The following is a 23477-nucleotide window of genomic DNA, read 5'->3' as shown; positions in this document are numbered from 1 at the left end:
CCCTCACTCGTGAACAAGACTACGAGGTACTTGAACTCCTCCACTTGGGGCAAGATCTCCTCCCCAACCCGGAGATGGCACTCCACCCTTTTCCGGGAGAGAACCATGGACTCGGACTTGGAGGTGCTGATTCCCATCCCAGTCGCTTCAGACTCGGCTGCGAACCGATCCAGTGAGAGCTGAAGATCTTGGCCGGAGGAAGCCATCAGGACCACATCATCTGCAAATAGCAGAGACCTAATCCTGCAGCCACCAAACCAGATACCCTCAACGCCCTGACTGTGCCTAGAAATTCTGTCCATAAAGGTTATGAACAGAATCGGTGACAAAGGGCAGCCTTGGCGGAGTCCAACCCTCACTGGAAACGTGTCCGACTTACTGCCGGCAATGCGGACCAAGCTCTGACACTGATTATACAGGGAGCGAACTGCCACAATAAGACAGTCCGTTACCCCATACTCTCTGAGCACTCCCCACAGGACTTCCCGGGGTACACGGTCGAATGCCTTCTCCAAGTCCACAAAGCACATGTAGACTGGTTGGGCAAACTCCCATGCACCCTCAAGGACCCTGCCGACACTTACTCTCGACAATAAAATGTCATTATTGGCATTATTTTAACAGAAAATCTTATGATAAATTAAAAATGTGCTTCTAATTGCAATAAAAGAACCATTTTGCCATTAAAACCTCAAAAGGCTTAGTGGCCACATGCGTGGACAGCACCTTTAGCTCTTATTTCCAAAATTGTGTACACTACTGAATTGGTGTCATGTCTGTGTGATCATGTTTTGTTTTAGTCATGTTCGGTTTTGTTTTTGGACTTTTTGTGCACTTTTGTTTTGTTTTGTCACCATAGCAACCCATTAGTTTTCACCTGTCACGTCACGCACCTGTTTCACGTTTTGAGTCTCGCACCTGTTTTCGTTAATCATGTAGGTAGTATTTAAGTTCATTGTTTTCAGTTCGTCGTCCTGGCGAAATCCCGGATTCATACCCCTGTCACACTTTTACCTCTGCGCACTTCATGCCATGTCCAAGTACGTTTTTTTCTATTAATGCCACAGTTAGTGTTTTTTTGTTTAATTATTCACAGTTTTTTGCCCAAGTGCAAGTCTTTTTGTTTCGTTAGTCAAGTTTGTACATCCGCCTTGAGCGCGCTTTTTGTTCCTTTGAGTGTTATAAATAAATATGTATTTACCTTCACGCCATGACCAGTCCAGCTTTACTTGCATCTCGGGAAAACAAACACACCATAGTCCTCGTCTTGACAATTGGGGTCTTATGGCCGCTTATGTGGACACTTATACTGCCATCTGGTGGTGTCAGAAGAGTATAACATATAATGGAATTTTGGGGGAAAAAAGTGTAAAAAATAAGAATTAGCATGTCACTAAACATGAAGTACACGTTTGTTACGTATGGACTAAGTACGTCATATCAAAAGATGATTTTTAGTTTTTAGATTTAATTAGGGTTCAATAAGCCCAAATAGCAAAGAGAAATTAAAAAAAGCATGTAAACAAACAGATTGGGCCTTAAAGGGGAACATTATCACAATTTCAGAATGGTTAAAACCATTAAAAATCAGTTCCCAGTGGCTTATTATATTTTTCTAAGTTTTTTTCAAAATTTTACCCATCACGCAATATCCCTAAAAAAAGCTTCAAAGTGTTATAACCACCCGTCCATTTTCCTGTGACGTCACATAGTGATGCCAACACAAACAAACATGGCGGAAAGAACAGCAAGCTATAGCGACATTAGCTCGGATTCAGACTCGGATTTCAGCGGCTTAAGCGATTCAACAGATTACGCATGTATTGAAACGGATGGTTGTAGTGTGGAGGCATGTAGCGAAAACGAAATTGAAGAAGAAACTGAAGCTATTGAGCCATATCGGTTTGAACCGTATGCAAGCGAAACCGACGAAAACGACACGACAGCCAGCGACACGGGAGAAAGCGAGGACGAATTCGGCGATCGCCTTCTAACCAACGATTGGTATGTGTTTGTTTGGCATTAAAGGAAACTAACAACTATGAACTAGGTTTACAGCATATGAAATACATTTGGCAACAACACACACTTTGAGAGTGCAGACAGCCCAATTTTCATCAATTAATATATTCTGTAGACATACCCTCATCCGCTCTCTTTTCCTGAAAGCTGATCTGTCCAGTTTTGGAGTTGATGTCCAATGCAGGCCATGGAAGCTAGGGTCGATATTCTTCTCTTGATCATCTTCGGTGGCATAAGGGACGGTGTGAGCCAAGACATCCAGGGGGTTTAGCTCGCTCGTCTGCGGGGAACAAACTGCCGCCATTGCTTGCCGTGCTACCGAGGTCCTTTGTCCCTGAATTGCTCACACACTCCGGCAGATTCAATGGGGGTCTGGCGGCAGATTTCTTTGACTTTATCGTTGGAAATGCATCTGCTTTGAGTGTCGCAGGATATCCACACATTCTTGCCATCTCTGTCGTAGCATAGCTTTCGTCGGTAAAGTGTGCGGAACAAACGTCCAATTTCTTGCCACTTTCGCATCTTTGGGCCACTGGTGCAACTTGAATCCGTCCCTGTTCGTGTTGTTACACCCTCCGACAACACACCGACGAGGCATGATGTCTCCAAGGTACGGAAAACAGTCGAAAAAACTGAAAATAACAGAGCTGATTTGACTCGGTGTTTGAGAAAATGGCGGATTGCTTCCCGATGTGACGTCACGTTGTGACGTCATCGCTCCGAGAGCGAATAATAGAAAGGCGTTTAATTCGCCAAAATTCACCCATTTAGAGTTCGGAAATCGGTTAAAAAAATATGTGGTCTTTTTTCTGCAACATCAAGGTATATATTGACGCTCACATAGGTCTGGTGATAATGTTCCCCTTTAAGTTATCATGCCATGATTTTACTATAGATTTTCCTCCATGTGGCCCCTGAGCTAAAAATGAGTTTGACACCTCTGTTATAGGAGAATGCTAAGGGCGTATGGCCTTAAATTGGATTTGCTGATGCCTGTAGAACCCCTGAAGTCGTAGGTGTCTCCTGCACAGCAAAAACGCCACAGGTGATAACATGAATGTGCAGTAAATGAGAGCTACTCCGTGGTAAAATCTTCATTTAAATAAGGCGGTCTGCACCACTCGTCAATTGCACACGCAGTCTTCGTAGATCACACGCCCACTAATAGTACACGCTATTTTTACAGATTGCACGCACTGTTTAAGTGAAGTGAATTATATTTATATAGCGCTTTTCTTTCGTGACTCAAAGCGCTTTGCATAGTGAAACCCATTATTTAAGTTACATTTAAACCAGTGTGGGTGGCACTGGGAGCACAGGTGGGTGAAGCATCTTGCCCAAGGACACTACGGGGATGGATATGGGATGGCGGAATCATTCCGCACTCCATCCAGCTGCATAATCACTCGCCATACAGCAATAGATTATATTACCTGACCGCTTCTATGTTAGCTACCTCTCTTTGTTTATAATGTATATTTTCTGCTGGATCTACTCTCTAGTTTATGCTGCAGCTGTTACATATACTGTAATATTGTACATGGTAATTGGGATTTTTTTTAAATATTATATAACAATATAATATAGCAGTATATATTATATACTGTATACCGTATTTTTCGGACTATAAGTCGCAGTTTTTTTCATAGTTTGGCCGGGGGTGCGACTTATACTCAGGAGCGACTTATGTGTGAAATTATTAACACATTACCGTAAAATATCAAATAATATTATTTAGCTCATTCACGTAAGAGACTAGACGTATAAGATTTCATGGGATTTAGCGATTAGGAGTGACAGATTGTTTGGTAAACGTATAGCATGTTCTATATGTTATAGTTATTTGAATGACTCTTACCATAATTTGTTACGTTAACATACCAGGCACGTTCTCAGTTGGTTATTTATGCCTCATATAACGTACACTTATTCAGCCTGTTGTTCACTATTCTTTATTTATTTTAAATTGCCTTTCAAATGTCTATTCTTGGTGTTGGGTTTTATCAAATAAATTTCCCCCAAAAATGCGACTTATACTCCAGTGCGACTTATATATGTTTTTTTCCTTCTTTATTATGCATTTTTGGTCGGTGCGACTTATACTCCGGAGCGACTTATACTCCGAAAAATACGGTATGTAATATGTACACATGCTATAGTGTTACTATGGTACATTTTTTGTCTACTACCTGCATTATCCTTTCCATCTTTTGTACCTGAGCTACTGTGTGGAACAATTTCCCTTGTGGATCAATATAGTTTGTCTCAGTCTAAGGAAGCGGGTATCGAACCTGGAACCCTGAAGCTGTTGGGGCGGCGTGGCTCAGTTGGTAGGCCCTTAAATAGCAGTTCCAATCCCACACTCACAGCCAGACGGATATGCTTGATTAAAAAAAAAAAAAAAAATACATCCCCCCAAACAAAACGTACGACTTTGTCAGTTTATCGCTCGTTTCTAGCTTGTTTTACAAAGGTAATCCACTCGTGTAGTTTTTCGGGATTTCTGGAAATCCTTCCCATCTCCTGGTTTGTTGATACCCCATACTTGCCAACCCTCACGGATTTTCTGGGAGACTCCCGAAATTCAGCGCCTCTACCGAAAACCTCCCGGGACAAATTTTCTCCCGAAAATCTCCCGAAATTCAGGCGGACTCAGGTCCGCATAACCCATAATTTAAACAGCGTGCCTGCCCAATCACGTTATAACTGTAGAATGATGGAGGGCGAGTTCTTGGTTTCTTATGTGCGTTTATTGTTAGGCAGTTTCATTAACGTCCTCCCAGCGCGGTAACAACACACAACAACAGCAGTCACGTTTTCGTCTACCGTAAAGCAGTTCGTCTGCCGTAAACAGCAATGTTGTGACACTCTTAAACAGGACAATACTGCCATCTAGTGCATTTGATGAAAGCACTTTTGTGCGTGCACACAGCAATGCATCATCAGAGAGGGTGTTCAGCATGGTTAGAAAAATAGTGACAGAGAATAGAACAAGGATGGACAATTCAACCCTTAACTAAACAATGAGTAGATGAGTGTTATGTATGTGTATATGCGTAAATAAATGAACACTGAAATTCCAGTATTTATTTTATATATATATATATATATATATATATATATATATATATAGTATATATAAATATATATAATAAAATAAATATATATTTATAGCTAGAATTCACTGAAAGTCAAGTATTTCTTATATATATATATATATATATATATAAGAAATACTTGACTTAGTATTTCGTCAAGTATGTCTTATATATATATATATATATATATATGAAATATATATAGCTAGAATTCACTGAAACTCAAGTATTTCATATATATATATATATATATATATATATATGAAATACTTTATAGTATTTCATATATATATATATATATATATATATATATATATATATATGAAATACTATATATAAAGTATTTCATATATATATATATATATGAAATACTTGACTAGTAAGTATTTCATATATATATATATATATATATATATATATATATATATATATGAAATACTTTATATATAGTATTTCATATATATATATATATATATATATATATATATATATGAAATACTTGACTTGGTGAATTCTAGCTGTAAATATACTCCTCCCCTCTTAACCACGCCCCCAACCACGCCCCCCACCTCCCGAAATCGGAGGTCTCAAGGTTGGCAAGTATGATACCCACACCGTGGACCCCGACTTAAACAAGTTGAAAAACGTATTGGGGTGTTACCATTTAGTGGTCAATTGTACGGAATATGTACTGTACTGTGCAATCTACTAATAAAAGTTTCAAACAATCAATCAAAACCGCAGCTATAAAAAAACACGGACAATATTTCTCAAACTATGTTTTTCCTGTGTTTTTATTTTGCATGCATCTCCCAGAGCTCTGTAGCAGTACATTTAAATATTCTGTGGCAAACTCTGCCTCTGCCTGCACTCAAATGTTGATTATTCTTTGATAATTGCTGTGCAGAGGCGTACATGGTGTAGCCCATGTTTTCAAGTCTCAATCAACACTTGGGTTGTTTTTCTAACACCTCCAGCTATCACTTCAACATGAATAAATGTAAAACGTGTGCGCTCGTCCAACCATAACCCATAGAACCTTATAACTAATCAGCAGTGTGGTGCATTCGGAACAAAAAGTCATGTTGAAATCAGGGTTTTAAAAATAAGCTGAAAGATTTTATTTAATTTGCTCCCCAATAAACAACATATTTGTGTGTAAACCACAAAAAGCAAGTGATTGTAAACATTCTAGCAAGGTAAGAAATATCAAAGAAATGTAGAAAGCCTTAGATTACATCAATTCACCTAATTTGGAACATTCATGTTTCTATTGCTGGTTTACAGTAGTTGCTTTGCAAAGTCTAAATCAAACATGATTATCAATGTACAAAAAAGTAAAGGAAATCGTTGATACAACATTACATTAAAACCGCTAACGTTGTTCGATAGTATATAAAGTCTAAACATACTTTGTCAGCTTACAAATGCATTGTTGGACAAGTCAGTGTATATATTTCAGTGCACAACAGTGAAACTGCTTTACAAGAGAAAGATAGCTTCCTAACACTCCTGCTAGGGAAACGAGTTAAAAAAGTGTGTGAATTAGCACATGTCTACTGAAACTGTGACAATACTCATGCTGTGTTCTCATAACCTGGACTAAAAATAAAACAGAGTGTCTACTTTATTCAGTAAGACAAAGAAAGCTGCCAGTGCCTGTCATTAAAAGACATGGTTTGAAAAAGGCAATGTGTAGAACTAAGGAACTGAAATGTTTTAGAAACCAAATCAAGTATGAAAAAAGATAAGGTAGTTTACTTTTACATGCACATATACCCTATGTGCTTTGACGAATGTCTGTCGGAAAAAGGAGTGGTCGCTCTCACCACATATAGTAGCTGCGTGTGGTGTCCACCTGGCTGGGTTTGCTCTCAGAGGAGCCTTCTTTCTCTTTTTCATTGTCCACTTCCCACAGGTTGATAAGCGGAGGGTACAGTTCGTTTAGGGGTATTGACGAGGTTTTCTGCATGTACTTTTTTAGGGAATGATGGTAGTTTTTCCTTTTCCACCTCTTGGCAATGTACACGCACAAGGACGCCAGGCTGATGATCGTGAACATCGTCCCCATGACTGCCGCCAGAGCGTTGTTGGTCACTTGGTCGGACACCTCGACAGCAAAGGTGGTTTGTTTTGTCGTCACGTTCACGCACGACTTCTGCGTTTGTTGGTGGATGTTGGAGACGGTGAGGCAAACCTCGTACTCTGTTGCTGGTTGCAAATGCGTCAGGTTGTACTCGTGTACATCCACAGGTACCTTAGCGGTGTATGTGATGTGTGGGTTGTCGATTTTCATGGTGGCAGATGACCACTTGAGGTTGGAGGTCATCACATTCGAGTTTACCTTCCAGGAGACGAGAATTGAGTGGGACTCTGCCTGTTTGACATAAATTTTCATAAGCTGAGTGCTGTCTAACAGAGTGCCGTTCACCCGTATGGCTGTCACTCTCGTGTCGGCGCCTTCTGAATTCTGAGCCACGCAGGTGTACCTGCCAGAGTCCTCAACTTGAATATGAGAAATCCTTAAGGTACCTTCGCTGCTGAGGCTGTACCTATCAGATTGCGTGCCGATCATGACCTTGTTCCCTGTCGGTGTCACCCAATAGATTTCTGGTCCAGGCTGGGACATGGCTCTGCAATCCAAGTCTATAGTCGTACCAATGTCTATGTTGAAGTGACTGGGAAAGGTATCATGGCTGATCATTGGCAAGCACTGGTTTGCAAAGTTCTTCTGCAGAACCTCCTGCACATGCCTACCCCTGACCTCTGTTGGCATGGCACAAAACATGGATAAAGGCTCCATGAGACGAACAGTAGTCTTGTTGATGGCCATCCACTGAATAACGCAATCACAACGAAAAGGGTTGCTGTGGATGCTGATCTCACGCAAGTTGGGGAGAGAAGCCACAGTGGTCTGATAGAGGGCATTCAGGGCATTATTGTTCAGCATTAAACTTTCCAAGGCTGGGACATCATGGAAGGCGTGACTGTTGATAAAGGAAAACTTGGGATTGTTTGTCGCCTCCAGTTTAGTGAGCTCAGGAAGATTATCCAGAGCGTAGCGGTCCATAGAAACCAGTTCACCCATGTTGTTTATACCCAGCTCTTTTAGCCTTAGCATGTTCTTGAAATCTCCCTCCTGAATCTTGTGCACTGGGTTCTTGTTTAAATCCAAGAACTTGAGGTTAGGTAGTTTTTGAAGGGATTTTTGAGGAATTCTAACCAGCTTATTATCATAGAAAGACAGGCTTTCAAGGTTATCTAGTCCCACAAAGGCATTTCCAGGAATTTCTGTCAAATCCATCCCTGCCAAGACCAGGCTTCTTAGATTACCCAGGGGCTTGAAGTTAAAATCTGTAATTCCACTAATAGGATTTTCCCCAATCATGAGGATCTCGAGATTGGGCGTTGTTTTAAACCACTGGCTGTTGATGGTCCTAAGCTTGTTGGAGTTTAGGTGAAGCCTCAGCAAATTGTGGAGTCCAGTGAAAGCTTTTGCAGAAATAGTATTAATCTGATTGTGGTTAATATAGAGTTCTTGTAGATTGTTGAGGTCTTGCAGACAGTAATCAGGCATTTCTGTGATCTGATTCTCTTCTAAATGCAGTGTGGTGAGCTGGGACATATTGATGAGGCCAACATCCTGAATGCTACTGAAATTATTCTGGGATAGGTCCAGCTCAGTTAAATTGAAAAGCTGCTCCAGTTCCTCACTGGTCCTTCCGATGTAGTTACTTTGCAGAAGAAGAACCTGAGTATCACTCGAGAGGTTCCCTGGGATGCGTGTCAAATGCAGGTCGTTGCAGTCTACAGTGATAGCTTCTCTGTATGTTGATTGTGGGGTGAACCAAGGCCGGATCTCACACACACAAAGCTGGGGGCAATCATTGCTTTGGACAAAGGATATCCTTGTTGATACCACAATCAGTACGGCCAAGATCTGGCCTGGACCAAAGCAACCTAACCTCCATCCAGCCATGCTGCGGAAGGACGGTTTAAGGGGCAGATGACTTCGGGAAAGAGGACCTAACAGTCATCAACCAGATCTTTTACTGGGTCCTGAGTTGAGTGAAAGTACTGAGAGCTGAAGCCAGATGAAGAGAAGGATTATGTAGCGGAATAATCTGAAAAAGAAAAGACAAATGCATGTCATTAAACAACATTGTGTCAAGCACACTGTGGTTGTTTTGCTTCAATTACACATTGAATGAATAGGCAAGCATATAATGTGTAAATCAGTAAATCATAACATATCAGGTACCAAAGAGAACAATTACTTTCCCTGTTTCCTTGTGAGTCTATAAATATATGCAGCATCAACAGTTTTGAAACTGCAAGTTAGCTCATTACGACGCGAGCACAAAACACTGCTGTGAACTACTTGGAAAATGAATGAAATTCCTTGGAGAGCTTTCATCTATCCAGCAGGCCCATACAGACTTGATCATTAACTTTTCGAACATCATTACACAAAACAAGGCATTAGTGTGAACCACAATGAAGAGATGCACATCTACGATTTTTAATGCAAGAACTTCAGTGTCTGGAATTCAGGACAAAAAGTTTTCAGCAGAGAACAGTTGTTACAGAAGTAACATTTTTAAACCTTCCACGAAGCTAACTCAGACTCAATAGTTCACGATGAGGTTAGGACTTCAAATACAAACCCCGTTTCCATATGAGTTGGGAAATTGTGTTACATGTACGTAAATATAAACGGAATACAATGATTTGCAAATCCTTTTCAACCCATATTCAATTTAATGCACTACAAGGACAAGATATTTGATGTTCAAACTCATAAACTTTATTTTTTTTTGCAAATAATAATTAACTTAGAATTTCATGGCTGCAACACGTGCCAGAGTAGTTGGGAAAGGGCATGTTCACCACTGTGCTACATGGCCTTTCCTTTTAACAACACTCAGTAAATGTTTGGGAACTGAGGAGACACATTTTTAAGCTTCTCAGGTGGAATTCTTTCCCATTCTTGCTTGATGTACAGCTTAAGTTGTTCAACAGTCCGGGGGTCTCCGTTGTGGTATTTTAGGCTTCATAATGCGCCACACATTTTCAATGGGAGACAGGTCTGGACTACAGGCAGGCCAGTCTAGTACCCGCACTCTATTACTATGAAGCCACGTTGATGTAACACGTGGCTTGGCATTGTCTTGCTGAAATAAGCAGGGGCGTCCATGGTAACGTTGCTTGGATGGCAACATATGTTGCTCCAAAACCTGTATGTACCTTTCAGCATTAATGGCGTCTTCACAGATGTGTAAGTTACCCATGTCCTGGGCACTAATACACCCCCATACCATCACAGATGCTGGCTTTTCAACTTTGCGCCTATAACAATCTGGATGGTTCTTCTCTTCTTTGGTCCGGAGGACACGACGTCCACAGTTTCCCAAAACAATTTGAAATGTGGACTCGTCAGACCACAGAACACTTTTCCACTTTGTATCAGTCCATCTTAGATGAGCTCAGGCCCAGAAAAGCCGACGGCGTTACACTTACAGATGTAGCAACCAACTGTAGTTACTGACAGTGGGTTTCTGAAGTGTTCCTGAGCCCATGTGGTGATATCCTCTACACACTGATGTCGCTTGTTGATGCAGTACAGCCTGATGCATCGAAGGTCACGGGCTTAGCTGCTTACGTGCAGTGATTTCTCCAGATTCTCTGAACCCTTTGATGATATTACGGACCGCAGATGGTGAAATCCCGAAATTCCTTGCAATAGCTGGTTGAGAAAGGTTTTTCTTAAACTGTTCAACAATTTGCTCACGCATTTGTTGACAAAGTGGTGACCCTCGCCCCATCCTTGTTTGTGAATGACTGAGCATTTCATGGAATCTACTTTTATACCCAATCATGGCACCCACCTGTTCCCAATTTGCCTGTTCACCTGTGGGATGTTCCAAATAAGTGTTTGATGAGCATTCCTCAACTTTATCAGTATTTATTGCCACCTTTCCTAACTTCTTTGTCACGTGTTGCTGGCATCAAATTCTAAAGTTAATGATTATTTGCACAAAAAAAAAAGTTTATCAGTTTGAACATCAAATATGTTGTCTTTGTAGCATATTCAACTGAATATGGGTTGAAAATGATTTGCAAATCATTGTATTCCGTTTATATTTACATCTAACACAATTTCCCAACTCATATGGAAACGGGGTTTGTACTACATAGAATGTCAGGTAGTTGGCACAAATTGTCTGATGTGTAATACACATTTAAAATGAAGCTATAGGTAATCGGAATATAATAACTGGGATTTGGGAAGTAATTAGGAATTTGAAAAACTATCCCTTACAGTAAAGAATGTGTAGTGTGAGATGTTTTCATAAAGTCACACTTTCATCAGAGTCAAATACTAAATCTCAAGCAAATATTTGTTTCCCCCAGGCAAACACTCGACAGACACACTGTTATCCTCCCCAATTTCTAACAAACAGGATTAGTTTACCAGCACATCATTAACAAATCCATGTGCTTGTATTAACAGGAGCAACACTTAAGAGATCCCATTACTCAATTAGGTGTATTTACTAAAGGAGGCAAGCCTTCACAGGCCCATGTCTCCATTGTCACGGCATTATGGTCAACATAATCAGCTAGACCCTAATAGGCTTTCCAACAAGAGAGCTGACCAATTTGTCTGAATGGAACCTGCCTGGCAACAGCATAGAGAAGACAGGAGTGGCCACCTCCCTATGGCACTGGGTACAGGAGTGGCACTGGTGATGCAGGGATGTAGTGATCTGTTTTTCTTCAAGCTAAAGGACTGTACAGGACATTATGATAGCTACTGTATTATTCTGGATTAGGCAATAAAAGTAGCTCAATTTAAGGCAGTTTTGAGATAGGAGCCGTGTTTGCTTCTGTAAACACTGCAGCACATGTGACGTCATGACATCATATGTCTGCATGCAGTTTGTGCTCACATTTGACATCGCATCTTTTTTGCAATGTGAACGACTACCGTATTTTCCGGACTAAGAGCGACATCTGTATATAAGCTGCAACCACAATATTTTAGAAGATACTTTTTTTTCCCATATTTTAGTCGCACTGCAATAAAAGCTGCAGATATATACTAAGGGTGTGGGAAAAAATCGATTCGAATTTGAATTGTGATTCTCACGTTGTGCGATTCAGAATGGATTCTCTTTTTTTTTTTAATCGATTTTTTTTAAATTTATTTATTTATTTATTTTCCTTAGTTGTATTTATTTATTTTTTTTTTTTTTAATTAATCAATCCAACAAAACAATACACAGCAATACCATAACAATGCAATCCAATTCCAAACTCGACCCAGCAACACTCAGAACTGCAATAAACAGAGCAATTGAGAGGAGACACAAACACGACACAGAACCAAAAGTAGTGAAACAAAAATGAATATTATCAACAACAGTATCAATATTAGTGACAATTACAACATAGCAGTGATAAAAAATCCCTCATTGACATTATCATTAGACATTTATAAAAAAAAAGAACAATAGCGTCACAGTGGCTTACACCATACTTGCCAACCCTCCCGGATTTTCCGGGAGACTCCCGAAATTCAGCGCCTCTCCCGAAAACCTCCCGGGACAAATTATCTCCCGAAAATCTCCCGAAATTCAGGCGGACTCAGGTTCATGCGGACCTGAGTCCGCTTTCCCACAATATAAACGGTGTGCCTGCCCAATGACGTTATAACTGTAGAATGATGGAGGGCGAGTTCTTGGTTCCTTATGCGGGTTTATTGTTAGGCAGTTTCATTAACGTCCTCCCAGCGCGGTAACAACACACAACAACAGCAGTCACGTTTTGGTCTACCGTAAAGCAGTTTGTCTGCCGTAAACAGCAATGTTGTGACACTCTTAAACAAGGCCAATACTGCCATCTAGTGTATTTGATGAAAGCACTTTTGTGCGTGCCACACAGCAATGCATCATCAGAGAGGGTGTTCAGCATGGTTAGAAAAATAGTGACAAAGAATAGAACAAGGATGGAAAATTCAACCCTTAACTCAACAAGTATATGTGTAAATAAATGAACACTGAAATTCAAATATTTCTTATATATATATATATATATATATATACATATATACATATATATATATATATATATATATATATATACATATATATATATATATATATATATATATATATATATATATATACATACATACAATAAAAGAAATATATATTTATAGCTAGAATTCACTGAAAGTATTTCTTATATATATATATATATATATATATATATATATATATATGAAATACTTGACTTGGTGAATTCTAGCTGTAAATATACTCCTCCCCTCTTAGCCACGCCCCCAACCACGCCCCTCCACCAAGCCCCCCCTCCCCCTCCCCCACCTCCCGAAATTGGAGGTCTCAAGGTTGGCAAGTATGGCTTACACTTGCATCGCATCTCATAAGCTTGACAACACACTGTGTCCAATATTTTCACAAAGATAAAATAAGTCATATTTTTGGTTCATTTAATAGTTAAAACAAATTTACAATATTGCAATCAATTGATAAAACATTGTCCTTTACAATTATAAAAGCTTTTTACAAAAATCTACTACTCTGCTTGCATGTCAGCAGACTGGGGTAGATCCTGCTGAAATCCTATGTGTCGAATGAATAAAGAATCGTTTTGAATCGGGGAAAATATCGTTTTTTGAATCGAGAATCGCGTTGAATAAAAAAAATAATAAAAAAAAAATAAAAAAAATAAATCGATTTTGAATCGAATCGTGACCCCAAGAATCGATATTGAATCGAATCGTGTGACACCCAAAGATTCGCAGCCCTAATATATACCGTCTGGTATGTTGTGAAATGAGGTATTTACATAGACTTTGTAAATGTTTATTTACATACCTTAATTGTTTCTAAAGGGTACATACAGTATAACATGGTAGTAAAACAGCTGATCAAACAAAACAGAGGTAATTGATGTCTTTATACATTCTTTGAGATGAATAAGATGTTCTCCTTTTTTAATAAGGTTCAAGATGTTTATCAGAAGTCTTCTTCCTTGTGCTGTGTAGACACAACACTGAGTTTGAACAGTTTCTTAAAGTGGATCATTTTGGTACATTCTTTGCTTAATCCATTCCATAATTTAGTTTTAGCGAAGAAAAATCCATAGAGTAGCTGCACCTTTTGTATAAGCCGTGTATAAGTCATGTCACGTCTGGGTTGCGTGGTAATGTGCGGATCGTTCTCCCAAAATGCAGATGGAACTTTACAGTACAGATAAGAACAAAATTTCGTTTCATTAGCTCATGGTAGTGCAGGATCAAAAAGCAATAAAGTGCATATATAAATAAATAAATAGGTTATTGTACAGATAAATATATTGCACTTTTTCATATGCATCCACGTTTATGGATGTATGTTATATTGTCTTTATATTCCAGTGAGTTAATCCATTTTGGGGGGAGTTGAGGGGATAATTTATTTATGATGCGTTCAAGAGTCTTACGGCCTGAGGGAAGAAGCTGTTACAGAACCTGGAGGTTCTGCTTCGGAGGCTGCGGAACCTCTTTCTAGAGTCCAGCAGTGAAAACAGTCCTTGGTGGGGGTATATAAACCGGAATCAAGAATTATAGAGATAAGAATTCATCAAACGTGACTGTTGCGTAAAGCAAACAAGACAGCCAGACTGAGTGTGGCGAAAAGCAGGAAATAAGTAGCTCTCTGATTAGTGCCCAGGAGCAGGTGAGCGTCCCGAACATTAATCAGAGGCAGGTGAAACTAGTCTGCAGTCATGGCAACTAAAACACAAACCCAACTAAGGGAGTCAAACACTAAACAAAACCTGATCCGGGCAACGGATCATGACAGTTCAATGCTCGGGCAAAAAAGTAGTGGCTTATAGCCCGGAGAATACGGTACATAAAAAAAAAAATCATAATAAGACATTCTACCCTGCAGTGTAAATGTAGCATTAGAGCAGGCCTGGGCAATTATTTTGACTCGGGGGCCAAATTTAGAGAAAAAAATGTGTCTGGGGGCCGGTATATCTATTTTTAGGAAAACTAATACAAAACCTCACAATAATGTCTGATTGAATGCTAAAAATGTTATGACAGACCGCCTTAAAAACGGAATGGAATTTTATTTTCTATGAACGATAAAACCCTGAATATTGAGAACATCATGAACGTCACACCCACTCACAATCGACATATTTTACAATCAAGCCAAATGCAACAAAAATGCAACAAACACAGCGAAATATGAACGTGAAGGGTAAAAAAACAAAAAACATCTACAATCTGATATATTTGATATATCACTAAGCTTTAGAACTTTCTTGTAAAAATCTCCTTCCGCGTCTGTCCCTGACACCCGCATTTCAGGCTCTGGAAACACTCTGTGGAAACGCTCCCCACCCACACTGCTTGGTGTCTCGTCTGCCCTGCTGTGACGTAGATTACCATAGTAACTAGTAGGGTTGTACGGTATATGGGTATTAGTATAGTACCGCGATACTAATGAATCATATTCGGTACCATACCGCCGCTGAAGAGTACCGGTCCGCCACACCCTAAGATTTTTTGTTAAAATAAAGCCAAAAATGCCATTTTTTCTGGTCCCCTTTATTTATAAAAGTATTGAAAAGTACCGATAACTATCGAAATAATATTGGTATCAGGACAACACTATCTCAGCAAATCTCCGGGTTGGGGAGGAGATCTTGCCCCAAGTGCAGGAGTTCAAATACCTCGGAGTCTTGTTCACGAGTGAGGGAAGAGTGGATCGTGAGATCGACAGGCGGATCGGTGCGGTGTCTTCAGTAATGCGGACGCTGTATTGATCTGTTGTGGTGAAGAAGGAGCTGAGCCGGAAGGCAAAGCTCTCACTTTACCGGTCGATCTACGTTCCCATCCTCACCTATGGTCATGAGCTTTGGGTTATGACCGAAAGGACAAGATCACGGGTACAAGCGGCCGAAATGAGTTTCCTCCGCCGGGTGGCGGGGCTCTCCCTTAGAGATAGGGTGAGAAGCTCTGCCATCCGGGGGGAGCTCAAAGTAAAGCCGCTGCTCCTCCACATCGAGAGGAGCCAGATGAGGTGGTTCGGGCATTTGGTCAGGATGCCACCCGAACGCCTCCCTAGGGAGGTGTTTAGGGCACGTCCGACCAGTAGGAGGCCGCTGGGAAGACACAGGACACGTTGGGAAGACTATGTCTTCCGGCTGGCCTGGGAACGCCTCGGGATCCCACAGGAAGAGCTGGACGAAGTGGCTGGGGAGAGGGAAGTCTGGGCTTCCCTGCTTAGGCTGCTGCCCCCGCGACCCGACCTCGGATAAGCGGAAGAAGATGGATGGATGGATGGAATGACAACACTAGTCACTAAAATATCATGCAAAAGCGCAGATTCCAACCATTGAAATACTTTGTATCATTCAAGACTTACGGTCATTAGAAAACATCACTGCACATCATAATGGCAGATAAACTTTCCATCTTAAAGATCTAAAAAAAATATTTGGGAATGTCTGGCGGGCCAGATTGAAAAGCTTAACTGGCCGCATGTGGCCCCCGGGCCTTAATTTGCCCGGGTCTGCATTAGAGTGTCAGGATGGAGCAACTAAAGGATACTAAATACAGATGGAAAAATAGATAGAGAAATAGAGATTGCCATTTTTTTAGCAATTTACAATTTTTTTTTCGAAATCCTATAATCATTCATGCTGTCACCATCAACTATATAATCATTAGATAAAGAAAAACAAAACTGCCTGGTCCGACCACACACACACACTCACTCACATGCATACAGACACCTGTTACCAGAAACCCAACAGCAGCACAGGTAAATTAGCCGAGCCAGATGGCACTGACATATCAAGGTCAAACATCTGCGCACACACACACACACACACACACACACACACACACACACACACACACAGCCTTGAGATTATAAAGTATCATCAGTGTTTAACCGTTTGAATCACGGGTGAAATGATGCCTAAGGAGATCCCTGGTAGTGGATTGTAACTACATCTGTTGTCTCTGAGACCTCTAGCCCACATAGGACAAAGGGGCTAATGCCTTAGTCTTTCTTTTATGAATAATGGTCAGAGGCTTTAGCTCAATATACCAGCCCCCGCGCCCCCGCCTTTCTAGTCACTCTATGCCGTACGCCCACACGGACTAAATGCCGCTTGGAGCAGTATAGGTCCCAGCCCCCATGAGCGCTGCTGTCTACTTACATTGTGATAAATACAGACACCTGCTTGCTAAGCACACACGTTTCATCATGGTTCAAAGTAAAACACTTATGTGGTAAACACATTTGGAAAAAAATAAAATAAAATGTTTCTTTTTGGGGGGGGGGGGTAAAAAAATAACAACAACCACAGATAAACTATTGTTGGGTTGCATTCACATGACCGAGAGGCATTTCCAGGTTTCAGGTGGCGCTCTAGAGTTCCATTAGGCTACTGTTTATTCATCTGCATCCGTGCAAATTTGGCCGTATCCTGAAAGGTTTAGAGCAGGGGTGTCAAACTTTTCAGACCCGCGAACAGGTCTTATCCGGGCCCGCGGGATGAGTTTGCTAAGTATAAAAATGAGCCGAACTTTTTGAATGAAAGAAACTGCTGTTCTAAATGTGTCCACTAGATGTCATAATAGCAATTATTTGTATATTTGTAGATTATGCTACATGTGTAAAAAAAAAAAAAAAAAAACACATGAGGAAAATTAGCAAACTACATAAATAACATGTAAATGATTCTATATATTTGTAAACGCTCTGAAGTGGGAAAGGGGTAGGATTAAATAAGCTTTGCTTCTTTCTACTCCTTTTCGAGCATGATGTAAAATGAAATGATATGAAATTGTGTGATGTATTATGCTGTAAGTGTGTTTATGTTCAAAATAAACTAAAGAAAGAAAGAAAGAAAGAGCATCCTGTAATTTGATTTTGATATTTTTTTATCGTGATAGATTTAAAATGAACACCAATGAGTTGACTGATGAACATTATCACATAATGTACTCAGAAAGTATAAATAACGACAAATAAAGATGGAATACTATTAACCGCAACTAGAGATGTCCGATAATATCGGCAGGTCGATATTATCGGCCGATAAATGCTTTAAAATGTAATATCGGAAATTATCAGTATCGTTTTTTTTATTATCGGTATCGGATTTTTTTTATTTTTTTATTAAATCAACATAAAAAACACAAAATAAACTTACAATTAGTGCACCAACCCAAAAAACCTCCCTCCCCCATTTACACTCATTCACACAAAAGGGTTGTTTCTTTCTGTTATTAATATTCTGGTTCCTACATTATATATCAATATACATCAATACAGTCTGCAAGGGATACAGTCCGTAAGCACACATGATTGTGCGTGCTGCTGGTCCACTAATAGTACTAACCTTTAACCGTTAATTTTACTAATTTTCATCAATTATTAGTTCCTATGTAACTGTTTTTATATTGTTTTACTTTCTTTTTTATTCAAGAAAATGTTTTTAATTTATTTCTTATTTTATTTTATTAATTAAAAAAAAAAAAGGACCTTATCTTCACCATACCTGGTTGTCCAAATTAGGCATAATAATGTGTTAATTCCACGACTGTATGCATCGGTATCGGTTGATATCGGTATCGGTAATTAAAGAGTTGGACAATATCGGAATATCGGATATCGGCAAAAAGCCATTATCGGACATCCCTAACAGCAACATGTAAGTGTAAAAACAACCCAGCAACATTGTGATTTGTACATTTTCAGAATGTGCTTGTTCTATTTTTAAACAAAGAAAACAATCTGAAGTTGTCTTTATTTTTAAGTTATCGTGCCGTGATTTTCTCCATGTGGCCCCCAATCTAAAATGAGTTTGACACATACTTGCCAACCTTGAGACCTCCGATTTCAGGAGGTGTGGGGGGGTTGGGGTGGGGGCGTGGTTAACAGGGGAGGAGTATATTTACAGCTAGAATTCACCAAGTATATATAAGAAATACTTGACTTACAGTGAATTATATATATATATAAATAAGAGAAATACTTGAATTTCAGTGTTCATTTATTTACACATATACACACACATAACACTCATCTACTCATTGTTGAGTTAAGGTTTGAATTGTCCATCCTTGTTCTATTCTCTGTCACTATTTTTCTAACCATGCTGAACACCCTCTCTGATGATGCATTCTGCTTCGTCTCCTTGTGTGCGCAGTTGTGCACTGCACTCTCTAAAAGCCATAGATGTTATTGTCACAGATGCATGTACAGTAGATGGCAGTATTGTCCTGTTTAAGAGTGTCACAACATTGCTGTTTACGGCAGACGAACTGCTTTACGGTAGACGAAAACGTGACTGCCGCTGTTGTGTGTTGTTGCCGTGCTGGGAGGACGTTAATGAAACTGCCTAACAATAAACCCACATAAGAAACCAAGAACTCGCCCTCGATCATTCTAGAGTTATAATGTGTTTGGGCAGGCACGCTATTTATATTGTGGGAAAGCGGACGTGAAAACAGGCTGTCGACACGTCACTCAGATCTGCATGGAGCTGGAGGGGGCGTGAATTTCGGGAGATTTTCGGGAGAAAATTTGTCCCGGGAGGTTTTCGGGAGAGGCGCTGAATTTCGGTAGTCTCCCAGAAAATCCGGGAGGGTTGGCAAGTATGGTTTGACACCCCTGGTTTAGAGGCAGACATAAATGATCATGAACAAAATTGGATGGGGTGGATTTATACACTCTTAAGAAAGATTATTATTGAAAGATTTTAAACCATTTATCATCACCAAGACGTTACATCCTTTGACACTCAAAAAGACATAAAGAAGGAAAGATTAGAGATACATCATGTCTTTACGTCTGTAAAGGTCCACAATTTAGGCATTCATCTGTGAAATACAATGTTGGACTTGTTCATGCATCGGTAACGTATTAGATTGATATCATTGAGTGCTGTGCTGCTGTAAACGTGACGCTAATGAGTTCCTGCTACAAATATTAGTCTAATCACTGTCAACAGTTGTTTTCATGGTGTAAAATTATTATGTTATCACATTATTTAGCTAAAGATGTCCCTGTTGCTCAGCAATGTTTGCGAGCGATATCACGATTCAGTATATGCTGTTGAATCTATGAGAGATGCGTTTATCTAGTTTATTAATACTATTAAGGATATTTTATTGAAGCTAACAAATAGCACAAAAGACGCTATAATATGGTCATCTGTGTCGAATAAAACACTCTTTCCTGCACAGCCACAAACTGCTGTGAAAATGGACAATGACAATACACTGTACTTAACATGACGTTAGTTTATTTGCACAACCAGGTCTTCGTAGTTATTTTTAAGCATCTTGTGCTTTCTTCACGTTTAGTTCTGGTCTCAAACACTATTAATATAGTCGAGAATAAACTCGAGCGCATCACAGAAAGTTTCTCAAACAAATCAAATGTTCAAACAAACATTTTACAAAGTGATCGCTGCAGACACAAACTTAGATTGATTATTTGGGAACTGAGGAGACCAATTTTTGAAGCTTTTCAGGTGGAATTCCTTCCCATTTTTGCTTGATGTGCACTTTAAGTTGTTCAACAGTCAATGGGAGACAGGTCTGGACTACAGGCAGGCCAGTCTAATACCCGCACTCTTTTACTACGAAGCAACGCTGTTGTAACTTGTGGCTTGGCATTGTCTTGCTGAAATAAGCAGGGGCGTCCATGATAACGTTGCTTGGATGGCAACATATGTTGCTTCAAAACCTGTATGTACCTTTCAGCATTAATGGTGCCTTCACAGATGTGTAACTTACCCATGCCTTGGGCACTAATACACCCCCATACCATCACAGATGCTGGCTTTTGAACTTTGCGCCTAGAACAATCCGGATGGGTCTTTTCCTCTTTGTTCCGGAGGACACGACGTCCACAGTTTCCAAAAACAATTTGAAATGTGGACTCGTCAGACCACAGAACACTTTTCCACTTTGCATCAGTCCATCTTAGATTAGCTCGGGCCCAGCGAAGCCGACGGCGTTTCTGGATGTTGTTGATAAATGGCTTTCGCTTTACATAGTAGAGTTTTAACTTGCACTTAGAGATGTAGTGACAAACTGTAGTTACTGACAGTGGTTTTCTGAAGTGTTCCTGAGCCCATGTGGTGATATCCTTTACACACTGATGTCGGTTTTTAATGCAGTACCGCCTGAGGGATCCAAGGTCAGGGGCATTCAGTGTTATGTGCAGTGATTTATCCAGATTATTTGAACCTTTTGATGATATTACAGACCTTAGATGGTGAAATCCCTAAATTCCTGGTTGAGAAATGTAGTTCTTAAACTGTTGGACAATTTGCTCACGCATTTGTTCACAAAGTGGTGACCCTCGCCCCATCCTTGTTTGTGAATGACTGAGCATTTCATGGAAGCTCCTTTTATACCCAATCATGGCACCCATCCGTTCCCAATTAGCCTCTTCACCTGTGGGATGTTCCAAATAAGTGTTTGATGAGCATTCCTCAACTTTCTCAGTGTTTTTTGCAACTCGTGCCAGCTTTTTTGAAACATGTCGCAGGCATCAAATTCCAAATGAGCTAATATTTGCAAAAAATAACAAAGTTTTCCAGTTCAAACGTTAAGTATGTTGTCTTTGCAGTCTATTCAATTGAATATAGAAAAGGATTTGCAAATCATTGTATTTTGTTTTTATTTAACATTTACACAACGTGCCAACTTCACTGGTTTTGGGGTTTGTATTTATACCTATATTATTAGGTATACATATAGATATAAAATCTTATTTTACAAAAAAATCGATTTAAAGCTTCGCAGTTTATTAATCTTAATGTTGGAGTTGATTTATTTGTAATATGAAAAGCTACATTTTTGTTTGATGAAGTGTTTTGTTCAAGATCAAAGTACTGCCTCCCAAAGGAAGCTCCTTATTTAGTCGGCTGACACCTTCTCCTCGGATCTCCGATAACACATTGATTAGTTCCGGCTCCAATAACACTCGTTATCGCTCTTTAATTGCCGTTGTTCGCTTGCGTCAAAGGAAGTTTAGAAACCAACAACGCTAATAGATAATTGACGAGCAGGCATGTAATGAAAAACAGTGTTAATGATAAACCGCTGTTAAACTCCTAAAGGTTAGTATCATAGTTTTAAATTAAATTTAGAAGAAATTTAATTACTTAAATTGATCTTACGGACCGGTGACACTGCTTATTCATTAAGAAATGTCATACACCAATCTAAACCAATATAAACGCATTGCTGACTGAGGAACTAAGCTACTTAATTGTGCACTTTGAAATACAGACTGTGACTATTCTTGTATCTATTAGAGATGTAATGATAAACAGTATTAATGAAAACAGCGGTAAAACTCTCAATGGTTAGTATTTTAAAATAAAATGATCAAAAATGGGATTGTTAGCCGCACTTTGATAAACTCAAGGACCGACTGGCACTTAAATGCTAACATGAATACAAGAGACATTAACGTCTTTCCCCATTCAGAAACAACATACTCCAATATAAACTTGTATAAAAACATTACTGTCTGAGCAACTAAGCTATTCAATTGTACACGTTGAACCTACAAGCTGTGCTCTCGTATCACAGAGTAATCCATCTATACTCGGAGGACTAAGACAGAGAGGTGTTTTTACGGTACATATTCAGCCCGCCAGAACCCTTTTGATTAGTCATGCTAAAGAAACACAAAATGTGGAAAATAGTTGGCTTTCCAACAGGGTCCCCACATCTGCGGTCCCCTCCAAGGCTTCTCTTTGTCATCCCATTGGGTTTTAGTTTTTTCTTGCCCTGATGTGGGATCTGAGCCGAGGATGTCGTTGTGGCTCGTGCAGCCCTTTGAGACACTCGTGATGTAGGGCTATGAAAGTAAACTTTGATTGATTGATTGATATATTTTAGTTATTTAAAAAAAATCTAAAGATTTCAGTGTGTGTACAAGTTATTTTTGAGCACATTCAACAATACCCCAATAATAATGACAACTGTTTTAATCACTAACTCTAATTACATCCTCACAGGAAAATTAACTCCCATGATGTCACATTAATTTTAGTTATTTAAAAAAAATCTAAAGATTTCAGTGTGTGTACAAGTTCTTTTTGAGCACATTCAACAATACCCCAATAATAATGACAACTGTTTTAGTCACTAACTCTAATTACATCCTCACAGGAAAATTAACTCCCATGATGTCACATTTATTTTAGTTATTTAAAAAAAATCTAAAGATTTCAGTGTGTGTACAAGTTCTCTTTGAGCACATTCAACAATACCCCAATAATAATGAC

The 23477-nt window shown here is 39.5% G+C and overlaps 1 protein-coding gene across 1 annotated transcript in view; it reads right to left on the bottom strand.

Annotated features, from left to right (window-relative positions):
- Positions 1 to 6217: 6217 nt before the first annotated feature.
- Positions 6218 to 23477, bottom strand: part of lrrn1 (leucine rich repeat neuronal 1) — a 30487-nt gene continuing 13227 nt past the window's right edge. The window contains exon 2 of the mRNA XM_061923915.1: positions 6218 to 9244. Within this exon, the coding sequence (XP_061779899.1) occupies positions 6946 to 9099 (2154 nt within the window). The 5' untranslated portion in view covers positions 9100 to 9244 and the 3' untranslated portion in view covers positions 6218 to 6945. The remainder of the gene's footprint in view (positions 9245 to 23477) is intronic.

The sequence above is a fragment of the Nerophis lumbriciformis genome, linkage group LG28, assembly GCF_033978685.3.
Source record: "Nerophis lumbriciformis linkage group LG28, RoL_Nlum_v2.1, whole genome shotgun sequence".
Classification (NCBI taxonomy): Eukaryota; Metazoa; Chordata; class Actinopteri; order Syngnathiformes; family Syngnathidae; genus Nerophis; species Nerophis lumbriciformis.
The sequence above is the reverse complement of the archived record's forward strand: the minus strand, read 5'-3'. Positions and strand labels throughout refer to the sequence as shown.